We start from the raw sequence: 19,914 nt of genomic DNA on the forward strand, positions 1-19,914 counted from the left end.
CATCTATCATGATACTTCCTGATGGTCTAGTAGTGGGGATTTTGTTTTATATTGAGATATAACCCATATTGAAAGCTGTAGTCTTTGATCTTAAGTGCTTAAGTGTAAACAAGATTGTGCCATCTGCATAATGCAAGCTGTTGACGAGTCTTCCTCCAATCCTGATGTTATGTTCTTCTTCATATAGTTCAGTTTCTTGGATTATTTTCTCAGCATAGAGATTTATTGGAGAGAATAGTCCTGAGACACCTTTTCCTGATTTTTAACCTCCTAGTGTCCCCTTGTTCTGTTTGAATCACTGTTTCTTGGTTCATGTACAATTTCCCAGAGGTACTTCAGTCTACTAGTAAGCCATTTTAGCAGGCTGTCCAATACCCTTGGTGGTCCACAGGTACTTTATTTGCATGTTGTTATTTGTTGCTGTGTATCGTCCACTTGGAACTGACTCATAGCTGACCCTCCAGTGGGTTTTCAGAAGCCCATGGAAGAAGATTTCCCATCTTTCTCCTGCAGAGAAGCTAGTGGATTTTAACTCCATGTCTTTGGGATGGGATTGCAACACAGCTTCATTGTCAGAAAGGGTATATATTCAATAATTTGCTATACCATAGCTTGTTAATTTTTATAGGATACTAACTGCTATGAATTTTTCCTTACTGGATGCTAGATATTTTTGTAACTATACTTGTCTTTGTTCTAGGATACAGTTAAGGTACTTGGAAAGGGTTTGATACTTTAAAAACTTGCTTTTGTCTTTGTAAGATATAACTAGAGCAGCATTTAGGGGACATTTCTTCATACTACTGAGGCAAGACCTTACATGGAGTAGCTGAAGGGTTCAAACCACTAGCATCTTAGGTTAGCAGTTGTTTAGAAACTGCTTGAGCCACTGGCTCCTTTTCCCCTCTATAACTGTGTCACCAGAGCACAGCCTATTAGCCAAATCTGGCCTGTTGTCTGGTTTTTTTTGGCCCATGACCTAAGTTTAACACATTTTTTTAAAGGTTGAAAAGATTGTTTAAAAGAATATTTCATGTCATGTCAAAGTGATACATAACTCAAATTCCAGGGTCTATAAGTAAGTTTTTGAATAGTTTGGAACACAGCTACATTCATTTGTTTAAGGCAGTGTTTTACACATCAGGAGTAGAGTTGAATAGTGGGGTAAGACAATATGACTTCAAAGCTGAAAAACTTACTCTCTGGCCCTTGACAGCAGAAGTCTACAGTGTTGTTAGAGAGGTCATGTGGAAATAAAAAACTGATAAAGACATTAACCACCCCTCCCCATGTCAATACCACCTTAAAAATCTTTAGTGGCTCTTCTCTTGTATAAAAGAGAAAAAAAAAATTCCAAACCTCTTATGACATTCAAAACTTGGTACAACCTGGCACCAATCTATCCTTTCTGACTTTCCTACTCATTTCTACTCTACTTTTCTCCTCCCCACCAAGGTCCCAATGATATTAACAGGTGAGGCATGCCTTTTCTATTTGCACTTATCACAAGATGCTATTATTATATAGTAGAAATAATATGTTATTATTATATTACATTATAGGGAACTCTGGTGGCCTAGTCCATAAGGATTTGTACTACTAACTCAAAGGCGGATTCTCACTGGTAGTTCAAACCCACCAGTGGCTCAGCTGGAGAAAGATGGACAGATCTCTTCCTTTGTGATTTATAGCCTCTGAAAAAACCTGCTAGAGGGTTAGTCACAAATCAGTGACTATAATTATAGGGAGTGAATTACAACACTGTGAGCTCTTTGAAGATAATGTCTGTGTATCAGGCTTCTTTTTTCCCCTCTGATATCCCAAACAGAAGCTCAATATCAGCAGTGAAAACCAGGCCAGGTGCTGATTGTGAGTCAGACCACCAGCTACTCATATCAAGTCCACGGGAACCAAGGTTTGACCTTAAGTCTGTCCTACTTGAATTTAAAAACCATCTCAGGAACAGGTTTGAGGCCTTGAGCACCAAGGAGCATAGACCAAATGAGCTCTGGGAGAATATCAAGAAAATCATCCATGAAGAATGCAAAAGATCGTTACAAAGGATAAAGAAGAAAAGACCAAGATGGATGTCAGATGAGACTCTGAGTATTACACTAGAGTGCCAAGTAGCCAAAGCTAAAGGAAGAAATCAAGAAAGCAAAGAGCTAGTTGAAGAGAAAATTTCAAAAGGCAGCTAGGGATGACAATGCAAGATCCTATAATGAAATGTGCAGAGAGCTGGAGTCAGAAGATCAAAAAGGCCGAACTCACTCAGCATTTCCTAAGCTGAAGGAGTTGAAAAACAAATTCAAGCCAAGGGTAGCAATACTTAAAGATAGTTTGGGTAGAATGTTAAGTGATCCAGCAAGTATCAAGAGAAGATGGAAGGAGTACATAGAGTCACTGACTGTATCAGAAAGAATTGGCTGACACAGAGGAATTTAATGAAATGACATATGAGTAAGAACCTATGGTGATGAAGGAGGAAGTTCAAGTTGCTCTGAAGGAATTGGCAAAAAACAAGTCTCCAGGAGTTGACAGCACACCAATTGATTTCTTTCAACAAACAGACACTGCCCTGGATGTACTCACTAAGTTGTGCCAGGAAATCTGGAGGACAGTCAGCTGGCCAACTGACTGGAAGAGATCTAGGTTTGTTCCCATTCCAAAGAAAGGTGACCCAACAGAGTGTGGAAATTATTGAACAATATCATTGATATCACATGCAAGCAAGATTCTGCTGAAAATGAGCCAAAAACTTTTGGAACAGTATGTCAGCAGAGAACTGCCAGATATGCAGGCTGTATTTAGAAGAGGTCATGGTACTAGGGATATTACAGCTAATGTTAGATGGATCTTGGCAGAAAGCAGAGAATACCAAAAGAAGAATGTCTATCTGTGCTTCATTGACTATGCAAAGACTATGCAAAGATCACAACAAGCTATGGCTGACTCTGAGAAGAATGGGAATCCCAGAACATTTGATTGTGATTATGCGAAACTTAAACTTGGACCAAGAGGCAGTTGTCTGAAAAGGGCAGGGAGACACTGGATGATTCAAAATCAAGAAAGGGGTCCATCAGGGATGTATTTTGTCTCCATACCTTATCAATATGTATGCAGAACAGATCATCTGAGACACTGGCCTGTACGAGGAAGAATGTGGCATCCGGATTAGAGGAAGATTCACCAACAACCTGTGTTATGTAGATGGCACAACCCTGCTTGCTGAAACTGAGGAGGACCTGAAGCACTTGCTGCAGAAGGTCAAGGACTGCAGCCTCCTATATGGACTGAAGCTTAACATCAAGAAAACAAAGATTCTCACCACTGGGCCAATTGGCAGCATCAGTATGGATGGTGAAGAGATTGAGATAGTTAACAGTTTTCTTTTACTTGGTTCCACGGTCAACACTCTTGGTAACAGTAGCCAGGAAATCAGGAGATGAATTGCATTGGGAAAGTCAGCTGTGAGGGACCTCTCAAGAGCAACAACGTCAGGCTGGAGACTAAGGTGCACCTGATCCAGGTTATAGTCTTTGCAGTTACGTGCTATACATCAGAGAGTTGGACAATGAATAGGGATGATAGAAAGAGAATTGATGCCTTTGAGCTGTGGTGCTGGAGAAGAGTGTTGAATATGCCATGAACTGCTAGGAGAACAAATAGGTTTGTCCTGGAGAGGGTGTATCCAGAATGCTCCTTGGAATCAAGGATTCTGAAGCTTTGTCTGACATACTTTAGGCATGTTGCAAGGAGGGACTGGTCCTTGGAGAGGGACATCATGTTTGGGAGAATGGAGGGACGGTGCAGGAGAGGAAGACCCTCAGTGAGATGGCACAGGATGGAACAAAATTTAGGGCTCTTGTTGACAGGGTCGCTGTGAGTCGCAGGTGACTCAATGGCACATAACAACAACATCCAAGATAGTATCTTATATCAAATAGACATTAAATATTTTTAATGAATAACATAATGATTAAGATTGTGATAATGTTTCCGTTATGTGTGTGTCTCTTATATATACATATATATGCAATGCATAACAACATTGTTAAAGATCCACAACTATATAATCTGTCTTTTTAAAATCTATATAACGCCAGCAAATGTACCTTGTGATGGAGCTTTGTGAGGATGGAGAACTCAAAGAAATTCTGGATAAGAAAGGACATTTCTCTGAGAATGAGACAAGGTGGATTATCCAAAGCCTTGCATCAGCTATAGCATATCTTCATGATAAGGGTAAGAAGAGCATGCAATACATTGGCTCTGTGAATCCAGATATCACTTTTAAGAGTAATTTTATTCAGGATTTATAGTCACAAAAATAATTCTTGCTAACATAGATTTGATTTTTTAAAGTGGCACTTAACAATTTTTTTCAGTTGTTTGACTTTCCTCTACACCTCCATTTTTTTCTTCATTAATGGTTAGTTTGACCAACTTTAGAATATTCTTGTTTCACATTTGAGAAAAAAATTTTTTCCAGCCAGGTGATATGACTTGGGAGGTAACAGAACTGACACTGGGCTCCAGTGATTCATTTAGCAGCTATTCACCTATTACCTTGTGGTTGATTCTAAAGCTAAACAAGATCAAAAGGCTTTCCTTTGAAGGAAGTCAGGATGGTAGGAGGTTGAACGTGGAAAAACATTACAATTCAACATGATTTCTCTAACAGAGAGACGTATGTGGTTCAAGGAGCATAGGTGTAGAAGTGCCTCATTTGTTTTAAAAAGTTGGGGGAGAATTTACACAGGAGGACACACTGCTTGAGCTGAGGAATACAAATGTAGGGTGAGGAATACAAACAGGGAAAAGAAGAGAGCGCAAAGGTCGCGAAACTGACAACTGAATATTCTACTAATGACATTTATTCTACATTAAGCTGTAAATTTAGTGCTGTTCCAAACAGAATTGTAACAGGATTTTTCATGACACTTGGTAAGATGCATCTGAAATGGGTGAGAATATCTATGAAGATAATAAAAATTAAGGACTTGGCCCGCCAAGAATCAAAATATATTATGAAGTTACACTTAGGTAAGAAGAGAAAATCAGAACAATAGAAATAATAAGATTACAAAAACAAAGTCTAGGAATTGTGTTCCAGCAGTTATACAGATAACTTTTTAAGTCTATGAAAAATTATCTCTATGTATATGAACTGAATCAGCAATTTGTAAAAGAATTTATTATTTGCGTGTATATAAAAATTTTACCTGAGCTCTGGCATGTTCAACTAAAGTTTTGTGTGTTGAAGATTTTTGTTTGATTGACTTTTTATTTTAACATATAAAGAGTAGGAAAAATATTTACTGATCTTGTAGAAAAATATAGTGAAATAAGAATAGTTTTTGTATCTTTAACTAAATTACAGCATGCCGAATGTCTGCATTGGCAGCAAACATAAGCATAAATGTAAAGAAGTAATTCTCTGTTTGAAGACCTCAGAATATTGAAAATATTTCTAGGTTTCTGACTAACATTGTCTCCCTCATTCTGGGAATTTCACACCTGAGGCATCCTCTTTTATACTCACCAGGCCAGTTTTCATAAATAGCAGCCAGTGTGGCAGCAAGGAAGTGGGTAGAGATAAGAAAAATCAAAGAAAAAAAATTTTTAAAGGTTATAAATATAGGCATTAAAGCTTTCAAAATGAGAGGATATGGCAAGGCCTCATTATACTTGGTCCTCCTGAAGTTGTCCAACAGTGGCTAATAGTTTGCCAGGCATGCTTACTTCTTCTACTTATGTTCCCTTTAATTATTTTCCCATTAATGATTTCAAATGGTTTGTTTTTATTTTCTTGGTAGATATAGTACATAGAGATCTAAAACTGGAAAACATAATGGTTAAAAGCAGCTTTATTGATGCTAACAATGAAATGAACTTAAACATAAAGGTAAGAGATAAGAAATATAGGTAAATAATTACCTATAAATAGTTTGAATGCAGTGGAAAATTATTTCTTCTTTTGTGATACATATATTGTGATAGCTTTTGAGAAATCAAAATCTATGATACGGTTTTGCAAAAATATTATACAAGAGATATTGTCATTGATAAGAATAACTTTATAAGTGGAGCTGTTAAATATTTTTTAAAAGTATGTATTTATTTCAGTAATTCTAAATCACAAGCTAATAGCTAGCAAACAGATGCTCTGAATTCTAATTAATTTTAAAATGATTCATGGTAATTTGATGTAAATATGTTACAGGTTTAGAGAACAGTGTACCTCTGTTGTGCTTTTGACTACAGAAATCTGTATTCCTTGTTGAGAAATTTCCTAGATATTAATATTTATGTGCTAAACACAGTAAATGTGCCAAGTGTTTATTTTTGAAGAATTTATTAAAATTAAATGTTCCTTAAGTTAAAATAAATTATAAAATCCATTATTTATTACTTAGCACTTTAGTAATAGGTGCCTCCAACTATGTGAATGTATTAATTTAGAAATACAATGTCTGTTAGTAACTAACTTTGTAGCAGGAGCTAAATCCCTGTTATACAAATAGGATTATGGCACTGCTGTTCTACTGAGTGAATGTGCTTGGACAGCTTTCCTATATAGAGGGCATGGATTGTGCATGTCTTGGCGTACCTGGAGGTGTATCTGGAGTAGTACCTGAGATAATATGTACTTAATCAATATTTGATGAGTGAAAGCACAAGTGTTATCTAAAGAATTTAATTGTGTAGACTTTTTTTGTATAATTGATACCTTTATAATTTTTTTGTGCAGTAAAGTGACGTATTTGTGCAAGCTCCTGTTACTTGTTTAGAAATAGTGACATCATGTTTTAGTAGAAACATATTCTTACTTTATAAGGCACTGACAACTGCGTTCAGTGGCTTTGAATCAGAAGCCTATCTTTGGTTGTTTGCTCAGTCATTGCCCTTATTTTTTCTGCTTTCAGCCCAAGGTTGATGCAGCTTGAAAGACAAGAAGACTAAGGCCACATACTGAATGTTTAATGACCCAGTGTTTAATAGTTTAGTTTTAGAACTGAGCAGAAAGCCTGAAGTTGCAGCAGTAGTGTAACAATTACTGTAACTAGCATACTCTGGAAATACAACTCATATAATAGTAAAGGGAAGATACTATTTACCAAACCTAAATGACTATAAAAAATAGTGATGTTTCAGTGAATGCTGATGAAGATAATGATTTACATTTTTACATGCTTTAAACTGGGACATAGCTAGAGTATAAGAATAACAGATGATAAACATACAGAAGCCAACATATATTTTGTAATGAAATAATTGAAAAAGAATGAAAAACAGACCATAACTTACTTAACACATATTTTAAAAGTTAAATGCTTTTTTTGCCCCAAATGCTATTTCATATATTGAGTGGATAAATTTAACTTGTGGCCACGAACAATAAAGTCATGGGTATTTTTCAAGATTTGAGAAACAGATTTTCCCTTTACCAAATTTCTTTTCATGTAAAGGTGTGGATGGAAGGGATAAAAAAAGGTCCTTATTAAAAATACAAGTAAAGATCCTTTTTCGACTTAAGAGTCCTGCATAAAATACGTTTGTGATGTGGAGAAAATCCTATCATGAGAATGTGTACAATATGGTATCCAAAGACAGATGATTACATCTGAGTTTCCTTTCTAGGTGAGTGATTTTGGCTTAGCTGTCAAGAAACATGGTAGGAGTGAAGCCATGATGCAGACCACTTGCGGGACTCCTGTCTATATGGGTGAGTGGGTAGACTTAAACCTATTTTTATATATACTAAAAGTTACTATTGTTGAGTATTGTTCCAACTCATAGATACTTTAAGTGACAGAGCTGAATTTGCCCCAGAGGGTTTTCTGTGGAGTAATCTTTAGGTCTTTCTCCCGTGGAGGAGCTGAATGGGTCAGAACTATCAACTGTGTAGTTAGGAGTCTCATGCTTCACTGCTGTGTCACCAGGACGTTTTATGTATTAAAACACAAACTGAGCAATTTTTTCTTGTTTCCCTGACTTAATGGCTCTGACTGAGTTTTTCCTTGTCTTAGTTCATATAATTTCAACGTTTTTCTGAGTTCCTATTTTCAAAGATTTTTATTTTGTTGTTTCTCTGCCTTAAAGTTATTTATATCTTAATTAATTGTATGTCAAACCTAATTGTTACTTTTCTTAATGGGTGCTTAGATCATGGGCAGTCTCTTCCTGTGTGATTTATAACCTCTGAAAACCCTCTGGAGGATCAGCTGTGCATCAGTTTGAATTGACAGCAATGAACTGAGTTGTTTTTTGGATGGATAAACAATGCTTATGTATTCTTGTGTGTTTTTCAGTTAGTCATATATCTTTTCATATTAGTACATATTCAAACCTGCGCCTATTGAGATTATGATATTTTTTTTCTTTAAATTTATTCATGAATAATTAGCATTGTTGAGCCATCCTTGCATTTCCTAATTATGTGTGGTTTATTATAGTGCTGTGTTGATTTTGTCACCACTTTATTTGGTGTCTTTGACTATAACATTCTTTTGTGCTACCCTTGTTGTTTATATGTTAAGGTTATATTGTTACTCTTAGTTGTTATTATGTCGGTTCTGACTCCTGTTGGCCCTGTGTGCGCAGAGTAGAGGTGCTCCATGGGATTTTCAAGTCTGTGACATTTTTGAGAACAAATTGCTAGACTTGTCTTCTGAGGCCCCACTAAATGGGTTTGAATAGTATTTTGGTTATTAGTAGAGCCCTTAACTCTGTTTCACCCTGTGCTAACCTCATCAGAAAAATTAATTTTTTGTTTTTCTGTGATCATGTACCATCTGGTGACATAGTCTGTAGGGAGTTCTACTGCTAACCCAAAGGTCAAAAGATTTGAATTGGTCAGCAGCTCCCAGGAAGGAAGATGAGCATTCTCCTTCTGTGTGATTTAAAGCCTCTGAAAATACGCTAGAAGGTCAGTTGAGTTAATTATCATTCGTTGAAAATTGTTATTCGACACTTAATCAACTCTGAACTCATGGTAACTCCATGTGCAACAGAAGGAGATGTTTGATCCTGTGCCACCTTCGTGATTGCCTCCCATCATGTCATGGTGCTTTCACTGGCTGAATTTCTAGTCCATCTTAGACTGAAGCCCCATTGGAACGCCTTTAGAATCATAGCAACACATAGGCCTCTATTGTCAGGTGATGTTGGTTGCATGTGAAGGGCATGGGCCAGGAGCTGAACCATGGTCTCCTCAGGAGAAATCCACCAGTGAATGACCCTTTAAATAATAGAAGCCACTTTTTAAAGTAATAGAAATTATCCCTTTCTTTGTGGTTTAATGAAATTTCCCTTAGATTTTTGTTTATTTTGGTCTAAGTATCTCTTAGGGGGATAGTGTTTTCATTACATTTTCAGTTATGCCACATTTTCTTAAATAATTTTGTTGATTTGTATATTCCTAGAAAATTGGTTTCTACATTGAGTTTTAAAATTTTATTTCTGTGTGCATACAAATTTTATTCACTAACAATTTTTAGATTCTCCTTTATACTTGTGATTCTATTTCCTGGTTAATTCCTAAAATTTCAGAAGGCAACATGTTGTAGTGTTTGTTATGTCACCTCTGGAGTCACCTGTGTAACTCAGAAGCCAACTCTGTTCTTGATGGTTAGGTAACCCTGGACAAACAATTTTTGTGACAATATCTCTATTTGCATAATAGGGATTATGTAACTCATTTATCAAATGTGTTTTTGAGAGTCCATTTTGTGTCAGACACTATTACAGGAATTAAGGATACAACTGTGAACAAAATGAGATAAGAATGTAAAATATCTGGTATATTAGCGATAAGTGTTAAGAAAGAAAAAGAAAACATGGAGGGGGGAAAAAGTATTGATGATGATAATATGCACTTTCTTATTATGTTACTGCTATGTGTCATCAAATCACCTGTGACTCATAGCGACCTTAAGCACAGCAGCTCTCAAGCCTGCCCTGGCCTGAGCCAGTCTCACTGAATCTGACACCCCTTCCCCCATTACCCCAGTTACTGTGTCAGTCCATCTCATCTGGGGTCGTCCTCTCCTGTGCTGTCCCTCCACCCTGTCAGGTATGATGTCCTTCTAGTACTCGTCCCTCCTGGCCATATGCCCAAAATATGTAAGATGAAGCTTCAAAATCTTAGTCTCCAAGGAGAAACTTGGTTTCATCCTCTTGTTCTCTTGTTGGTCCACTTATTCAGCTAGTGTAACAATTAATTAACTAGATATTGTGTAAAATGTTTAGCACAGCTTTAACACTTAATGCTCAATTTTAACTCTGACAGCAGTAATAATTATTTTTTCCTAGGTCAGATTTGTTGGTGGTTAGTTTGTTTGGTATAATGTTTCTTGGTTTGCTTTTTCTTAAATTTCACAAATTACTTATGCCTTTCTGAGTTCCCTTGTTCTCCTTTATTTTGGTTTCTTTTTTAATTTCCTAGTTTGAATGCTCATTTTCCTTCTTATTTCTTACTAATGTATTTTAGGCTAAATGTTTTCCACCTTTGACCATTTATGAAGCGATGCAGTGCTCTAGTTTACTTTTATTTATTTTAACAAAACTTGCAGAAAGGTTGGGTTTCATTCATTCATTGTTATGCATTTTCTCCTCTTCCTCTTTTCTCTCTCCCACTTTTCAGTCCCCTCTTATTCCAGATTGTTGGGAGGGGTGTGTGTGTGTGTGTGTGTGTGTGTGTGTGTGTGTAATCATATATTTCTTTCAGACAGTTTTTCCCCTCATCTGTTCATAATCTGGTCATTCTTTTCCTATTATCCCTCCAACCCATGTTGGTCCTGCTTTTTAACAGTGATGTTTTGCAGTATTTGTCCTTTTGTGGTATTTCACTCAGCATGTCTTCCAGGCTCACACATGTTGTGAAGTGTTTTACAACTTCATTGTTTTTTAATGCTGTGTAGCATTCCATTGTGTGAATTCACTACAATCTTTCTGTCCATTCACTTGTTGACGGGCACTTGGGCTGCTTCCATCTGTTTGCTCTTGTGAACAAAGCAACAGTAAACATGATGTGCACACATCTGTTTGAGTAGCAACTCTGGTTGCTTTAGATTCTACTCCCTGTAGTGTAATTTCTAGGTTAAATGGTCTTTCTACTTAAAACTTTTTGAGAGATCACCAAACTGCCTTCCATAGTGGTTGAACCATTTTACATCCCCACCAGCAGTGAATAAGAGTTCTAACCTCTCCACAACCTTCCCAGCATTTGTTGTTTGCTGCCCTGTTGAAATTTGCTATTGTTGCTGAAGTGAAATGATATCTCATAGTTGTTTTTATTTGCATCTCTCTGATAGGTAGGGAGTGTGAACATTTCTTCATATGTTTGCTATCTAAATTTCTTCTTTGATGAAGTGTCTGTTCCTATCTTGTGATTGAGTTGTTTACCGTTTTCTTGTTGAGGTGTTGGAGTATTGGATACATTTTAGCTATGAGTACCTTATCAGATATGTCATTGCCAAATATTTTTCCCAGTCTGGGTTTCCTTTTTGACATTTGTTTTTCCAATAAACCAAAGTTTTAGGTTTTGTCGTCTTCTTTAATACAAAGATCATCTTGGAGGGCTTTTAGATTTTAGTAGATGAGTTGTCTTTGAGTATAGGCTCTTGTGAATGTGATCTGTTTTTCCCTTTTGTTGTTGTTTTTTTCTAGCTGATCTTCTTCACTATGAATTGATTGAAAGGTTTTCTGTGATTGAACATATATTCAGTTTTCATAACTTTTCCATTAAATATTCAAAAAGCATGTATATTCTTGGTTTATTGACCATAAAAATTTCTAAGAATGTTTATTAAATTAAATGTGATACCTTCATGATTCAAATTTTCCAAACTTTATTTATTCTTTGGTTGCTTCTTTTGGTTTCAAAAGAGAGTTGTTCAAGTCACCCATAAAGTCATAGCTCTAATAAATCATTTTTGTATTTCTAGTAGTTCTAAAAGAAATAACTTTATTGAAATACAATTTTTATAAAATGACAGGCATATATATGAAATATGTAGTTTAATGAATTTAGACAAGCACATATATTTGTATAATTATCCACTGTAAAGAAGATACGGATAATTTCTATCTCTGCAGAGATGACCAGGTACACCCCTTTCAATCAGTCTCCTTTTCCCCTCCCCTCAATCACAGCAACCACTGTTCTGATCTCTATCATTATAGTTTTATTTTGCTTGTATAGAATTTTATACAAATTGACTTACATAGTATATACTCCGCTATCACTGTCTTCTGTTCCATGTAATGATTTAGAGTCTTACTCATGTTGTCCTATCAGTCTTTTGTTCACTTTATTGCTGAGGAACATACCTAGTGCATTGTTGTTTTGTCTACTTGATACATAAAGTTTCTTAATTGCTTTTTATCTTCTGTGGTGAAGGCTACTTTAGATTCTGTTCATAACCCCCTCTTGGCAAAAGACATCTGGTCTGTAGTTACGTGGGGAAAATATATCCAAGCACCCTGAGTTTTATGCCTGCTTATTAGTTGTCTACACTGATAACAAGTGAGAGAACAAGAGAGAAGACAGATGGTTTGTGGAGCTTTGCTGACTTCCTAAATCGCTCGTTGGCACAGGTCTAAGTGTTATTCTGGCCTTTACTTCTTTGTGAAGTCTGTGATGACAAGGCAAGTAGATATGCCCCCGATAATTAAGATGACTTTGAGATGTGAGGACATAATTCCAAGCCCCTGCTGTGTAGTGCACATAGTAGAAATGCTTCATTGACTGGAATCATAGAATTTGTCCTGGTCATAGATGTAGGATCTAGATGAAACACTTGGACATTAATGTGTCAGTACTTAAAGGTTTTGAGGAGAGTTTAAAATGCAAGTAGTTACTTAAAGGAAAATAGTAGTTAATTACTTTTTAATTATTTAGAGAGTTATTATTTGGTTTCTTGGTTACCTATAATTCAACTGTTTATTTCTCTATTTACTGTTTTTTTACACCTCTTTGTTGCTTTTAGGGTCCCCTCAACAAAAGGTAAAGGGAGAAAGAGCAAATAAAATTGCTTATGGTTCATTTTCTTTAGTAGTTATCACAAAAGATAGGAGTGTGTGTGTCTAATTGAACAAAACATTTTTCTAAGATAAAAAACATACATTTTTATGTAGGAGGTGTTTGTAACTGTGTAACTTTGGGCAAGTAGACAAGTCAGTTAATGCATCTGGACTTTGGTGTCCTCACTGGAAAAGTGAGTCAAATGCCTGCAGACTCATTTAAAAAATTCTTATGAAACCAAATAAAATAATGTATAAAAAAGTTCTCCATAAATTTTAAAGTTCCTTTAATATGTATATAATAGACAGACATTTTATTGTTATGCTTAGACACATTTTGTTAGGTGCCATATGACTCAAGTGACCCTGTGAAAAACAGATCTGAACCCTGTTCTATCCTGCATCATCTTCACACTTCCGGGCACACAAGAGCCCATTGCAGCAGTCACCGTGTCAGCCCACCTGGTTCAGGGTCTTCCTCTGCTTCGCCCACCCTCCACTTCTCCAAGTATCATGTCCCACTCCAAGGAATAGCCCCTCATAGTAGCATGCCTGAAGTATGTGAGGCAAAGCTTCATCACTCTTGCCTCCAAAGAGCACTCTGGCTGCACCCTCTCCAAGAGATATTTGTTTGTTCCCTTGGCTGTGATGGGATGTTCAGTGCTCTTCTCCAACTCCACACTCAAAGAGATAAATTTTTCCTTCTGTCATCCTTATTCATCGTCAGACTTTCAGATGCATAACAAGTGATCAGAAGGACCATGACCAGAATCAGACAGACCTTAGTTCTCAAACTGACATCATTAATCCTCAATAATTTGGAGAGCTACCTAACTGCAGACTTTCCCAGTACAATAGGCCACCTCTATCCTGACTGCTGGGAATGTTTTACTTTCTTTTATTTAACAAAAATCTTAACCCAAATGTACAGGAATAATAGTACATTTTGGAAGTATCTTAAGTGATTTTTTTTTTAAGCTGGCCATTCTTTTAAAAAAGTCTAATCATTGAGAAATGAAATATCTTGAGAAGGTTGTTTAAAGGAAGCCCATATTTAGTGCCTTTGTACAGCTAAGAGTAGGGGAATGAGGTTAACCTGGACCCTAGTCTTTATTTGGGACAAATAAACTTTTTTATATAGTCGTGTTGTGGGAACTCTTTGTCTTGGTTTCTCACTTATGAAATGTAGAAAATAATTTATATTCTGTAATAAGAGTAATAGTACTACTATTACTCTTTTACTAAAGTGATTTTTAACCATTTAGTTTTCCCTATAAATCCACATTTTCACATACTGGGTTTGCTTTAAATTATATCCACTTAAGATATGCATCCAATTCTATTTTGGGAAAAAGACTGAGATAATGTTTTTCTTCTACTGTAAGTACACAAACTTTAAAAAATAATTTCTTAACACATTTGAAAGAATAAAAATAATACATTTAGTCACACAGTTTATGCCATTGTTCCATTAGAAGCTAGATGATAGGAGTGAGGGTACCGTGACATCAATTGTTAAGACCTGTACATTATTCATTTAACATCTGCTGTTGGTTCTTTTTTCCCCTGTGGGGGAATAAATTACAACACATCAGCACATTTTTCATGCTTTGTGTTTAGCATTTAAAAGTCACTTATTGTATTATTAATATTATTTTATTTCTGCTTGTTTGGCAGCCCCTGAAGTTATCAATGCCCATGACTATAGCCATCAGTGTGACATTTGGAGCATAGGTGTCATAATGTACTTATTGTAAGTAGCCTGTTAAATGTACAGTTTAAAGCATGGATGTTAAATTCAGACTAAGCAATACAGTTTTAAAAAGTGATTTAAAACCAAGTGAAGCTATTCTAAAAGCTCTTACAGGCTGTCAGGTACACCTTTCAGGTATTTCCTTAATATTTGTAACTTTTCTATTGATGTATAAGTGTAATAATTCACTGTGTGATAAGAACTAGGGGGAAAGCTTTCCTTAACAGCTTACTGCTTCCTAACCTTGTTCCAAACCAAAACATTTTTATGTTTTCATGAGATTAATTCATAGTTCCTTAGGTAGCAGGGGGACAGGGACCTGGTACCACTGCTACACATTTGACAAGGGCGCGTGTGGGGAATTGGGATGGAGCTTCAGCCCAGAGTCTTGGGAGTACTGTAGTCTGTAGGGAATTGCATTGGTAACTCAAAGGCTGTATGTTTCTGGGGTCCAAATCCAACAGTGGCTCCCCCAGGGTAAAAATGAACAATCTCCTCCAGTGCAATTTACATCCTCAGAAGCCTGCTGGAGGGCCAGCTAGGAGTTAGTTCAGACTCAATAGTAAGACATGAGAGTTGAATTCTCTTAATGCTATTGAAGATCTCCATCATCTTTGCTCTTCCTTATCCTTCAGGTAGAAAATGTAGTTAAACCTAATGTCTTCTTAATTCTTCCTTTAAACTACCCTCACCTGCTCTTCTACTTTGGCCAAAAAGCTGTTGTCCGAACAGAGCAAGGAAATACTGCATTGGTTAAAATCAAGGAAGGTGTGCCTCAGGACTGTATTCTTTCTCCACATTTGTTTAAATCTCTTTGTGAAACAAATCATTTGAGAAACTGAATTTTATGAAGAAGAACATGGCATCAACTCAGTAACCACCTGCATTATGTAGATGACACAACTTTGCTTGTTGAAAGTGAAGATAACTTGAAACCCTTTCTGCAAAGATCAGGGAATCTGCAGCCTTTAGTATGGATTACATCTCAGCATCAATAAAACAAAAGTCCACACCAGCAGGGCGATAGATAACATCATGATAACTAGGGAGGAAAGATAGAAATTATTAATGATTTTGTCTTATTGGGATCCACAATCAACAGCAGTCAGGAAATAAAAAGACATGTTGCACTGGGGAAAGTCTACAGTCAGAGACGTCTCCAAAGTGCCTAAGAGCAAGAATATCAAGTCTTTCCTTTTCTGCTTGTTTGTTTCTTTTACTTCTTGTAAGATAAAAGATGAGGCAAGTAACATCCCACAGACATTGACCCTAAACGGGACCAAGGCCGTGACTTGAAGAAGAGTGTTGCATTCACCCTAATCGCCTTACAAGTAATTGGTTAATTATGGCAGAATAATATAATGGAGAATAATTACATATTATATAGCAGCCAAACTTCTGAGAATCATGGCCGATCAAAGTTGATACATACACCATCTATACATTGCTGTGAGAGTAATATTTTTGAGCAAAATAATTCTTGATTACAAAATTTTTCTAATTCCACTTTGCTACAAAATTTAAAATATCCTGACATGGAACAGTAAGTCTTTTATGACCTGGCTTCAGTATTCCCTTCCAGTCACCTGCCCTGTGCTGTGGCAATGCTATGCGTCCTTCATTACTCAAGCATATCTGCATGTCAATCATATCTAGGCCTATTTGGAAGCAGGAGTGGCATCCACATTCTAAACAACATGCCTCTGGAAACTATGAACTTTGAGAAATGAGGATAGTTATAGAAAGGCTTCAGGCCTTTTTATTCCCATGAGTCATGCTCAACTCGAAGGCAATCAACAACAATGACAACATCTGGTATTATTTGCCCCTGGATCTTGCTTATGTAGTTTCCTCTATAAGAGGGTTCTTTTTCTTCAGTACCAGCTTCTCTCCTGGGTATACCCAACTCATACATTACCCCTTTCTGTTTCTCTAGTTTCTCACCTACCCCAGCATAATTACTAATTACTACATAGAAGATTTAAGGCAGAGTACAAAAGTACATGTAATTAGAAACATTGAAAAAAAAAAAGAAATGAGATAGGAATATTTAACAGGAATATTTGTGCCTATGGAGCTCTGCTGCATTGAAAAACAAGGAACTCATGCAATATTATTTAAAATGAGTGACCCTGGAGGACATTATGCTGAGTGAAGTGTGTCAGTCACAAAAAGAACAAATACTGCATGGTGCCACTGTTGTAAAACAGGACTGACCTTGGGGTTGGGGGGAGACTGAGAAAGATGGGTTCAATAATGTATACTGCGCTGAAACAGATGAGGGAGAAAGCTGTTTAAAAGGGATATGTGATTAGGTATTTTTGTCATGACAGGAGTCCAGAGAGAAGGCTGCATAGTGGAGTGGACATGGAGGGAGGGTCTGTAAGACAATGAAAGAATTTTTCTTTTACTTTTCCAAGAGGGTAGTGTGCTAGAGGGGAGAAAAGTGCAACAATGAATGAATGGAAATCCAAAGTCTCTGTAAATTTTCTTTGAAATTAATAATAAATTTTTAAAAATCCTCTCATATGATTTATAGCCTCTGGAAAACCACTGAAGAGTCAACCATGAGTCTCTTCCTACTTGAAGAGATGTAACAATAACAAAAAAATGGTAGAATTAATTCTCCACTTTTTTGTGTTCTCACAACACCTGTTTTAACTAGATTATGATATAATTGTGTATCTGTGTCAGATTAAGTTACATGAAGAGTGTAGATTTTACATTATCTTTATATCACTAGTATCTAATGGTCATGTAGTCAATGCTCAATACGTTTGTTAAATTAAATTAAAGTGAATTGTTCTGAAAAGCTAGTGACGGGGCTCTCAGCTGGATGCTGCCGTGTCAGCACTCGGGAGCCCGGGTTCGAACTCGAAATAAACTTTGTTAATTCAGCTAAAAAAAAAAAAAAGCTAGTGACCATTGTTCTGCCTCTTGGTAAATAGGAACATTTTTATGTTGATGCAACATTAGTTTTATGGTATACTGAAGATTTCACTATGCACTATCTCTTCCAGATCATTTCTAAATATTGACATCCCAGTAGTTACATTTTCACAGTTCTGTGAAATGGAATACACAGTAGAAATTGGATGATGTGATTGTAGCTGTAGCTCAGCTAGTCCACACACATCACTGTTTAGATTGCAAAGCATCAATGTACTCACAAAGTTTTTGATCATTGTTTTGTATGAATTAGAATTATAGCACAAAAGTTCTGAACCTTAGATTTTAATTAAAACATAACTGTTTTAAATTAGTGTTCTGTACTCTCAGGGATTCAAAAGAACACAAGTAAAGCATAATAATGTGACATTCAATGTGATGTTTGTCATCTTCTTAATTTGAATTTAGTCTTAAGGAAAATAATAGCATATTACATGTATTAAAATATTTCTCTTTGTAAGGATATAATTGTAATTTTTCTCTCTCGGAGCATCATAATGACATCTCTTAACAGTAGACCCCTAGGATAATCAGTGTGAATTCATGAATCTGGCTGAGCCTCTGGGTTTATAGCTAATCTGCTTCATCAAGAGCATATCCCTCACCTTTTGGGGGGGGGGTATTTTCCTGTTACCCTTGATTAATTTCTACTTAATTGGACAATGATAACATGTTTTCTTAAGGTGAAATTAGCATAAACACTCTTTACGGCTACTATCCTCTACTGTTTTGAGTTCTATGGACGCAACAGGAAATAATGGGAAGGCTGTAAGAGGCATTTTTCATGTCTTGAATTCTCTTCTCTGAATGTGCAGAAAATTACTGTCATAAAATTTCATATGCTGCTGATTGACCAACCATTAGATACATTTTTGCGTAAGTAAAATTGCAAAGGAAAGAAAATGTGGAATTTTAAAAACATAGCCCTTGAGCTATAGTTGTTTGCCAGTCAGGCAGTGAAGGAGCATCTAAGCAATTGGCAGATGTGCATATCCCTGGCTGATAACAGGCTCAATGAGCTGGACTTTTGCTGGCTGGTACTTGTTATAATAGATTATAATTGTCAATAAGACCATTTTTCTGGCTTTTATGTTTGTTTATTTTTGATGGCTCTTTATTGCATTTTAAAGCTCAACCATAGTGATGCAAGTAAAATGAAAAGAGGGTCAGAATTTTACATAAAAAGAAAATATTAAAGTTTGAGTTTCCTGAGTAGTGTTAAACATTAAGAAATTCTGTTGTCTAGGCTGATTTGAGAAACTTCTAGGCTGAAAGGATCTTTCTTCCCTCCTAAGAATATCATCTAATCATCATCATCATCATCATCATGAACTATGTTGATAAAATTTAGATTTATTCAGAAAAAAATTCATTGGACAGATTTTTAGGGAATGTAAGGCAGATAAAAACCAAAGAAAGTCAGTAAAATTTAACTTTTAAAAGAATTAGAGGATATTATACTTACATCTACAGCATTCTAACAGTTTGGGTAATGTCATTGAATTGTGCCATTTAGTTCTTTTAGTAACATAATGGGAAAATATTATCCTGAGAGTTGAAGAATAGATACGAAGTGTTGCCTCTGTGCCAAGTCCAAATCCAGCTTCCTTCTGATGGTCACTGGAACAATATTGTCATGTAGCAGGGCTGCCCTAAATATTGAGATTTAAAATAATTGTGATGGCAAACGTTTGCTGAATGTGTTGTAAAGAAGTGAATCTGTGCAGTTTGGCAGGATCACCTGTTGATAAAATACTTTCTTAGGCTTGCCATCTTCTTTGTATGATGCTTATTAGTACTCCCTTTGAATAGATTCTCAAGATAAAGAGTTTTCCTCTATGAAAGAATGTAAAGGGAAAAAAAATCTATGTTTAGTTTACTTTACACCATGCCCATAGTTTTACCTGTGTTGACTATTTTGTGTACTTGGCTTTTCACCTTTCAGACTGAGAAGTCAACTAATCATCAGCTGATTTTCTTCATCTAGACATTTATTTCTTATACCACAGCATTTGAGGAATTGTGGCCATTTGAATAGCCTTTTTAGCCTATGACTCAGAGTATATAGATATTCCTCCCTTTTCTTCTTTTATTCTTATTATTACTAACATATGTATAATATGTTGTTGTTGTTGTTATGTGCCATAGAGTCCCTTGCGACTCATAGCGACCTTATGTACAAC

The 19,914-nt window shown here is 36.1% G+C and overlaps 1 protein-coding gene across 1 annotated transcript in view; it reads left to right on the forward strand.

Moving 5' to 3' along the window:
• The window catches only part of STK33 (serine/threonine kinase 33), an 89,367-nt gene that overhangs the window by 16,431 nt on the left and 53,022 nt on the right, over nt 1-19,914 (forward strand). Inside the window, exons 5-8 of the mRNA XM_006885603.1 lie at nt 4,107-4,245; nt 5,820-5,908; nt 7,645-7,729; nt 14,707-14,782. Of these exons, the coding sequence (XP_006885665.1) occupies nt 4,107-4,245; nt 5,820-5,908; nt 7,645-7,729; nt 14,707-14,782 (389 nt within the window). The remainder of the gene's footprint in view (nt 1-4,106; nt 4,246-5,819; nt 5,909-7,644; nt 7,730-14,706; nt 14,783-19,914) is intronic.

This window comes from Elephantulus edwardii, unplaced genomic scaffold (assembly GCF_000299155.1).
Source record: "Elephantulus edwardii isolate Elephantulus edwardi_28Jun2011 unplaced genomic scaffold, EleEdw1.0 scaffold00044, whole genome shotgun sequence".
Lineage (NCBI taxonomy): Eukaryota > Metazoa > Chordata > Mammalia > Macroscelidea > Macroscelididae > Elephantulus > Elephantulus edwardii.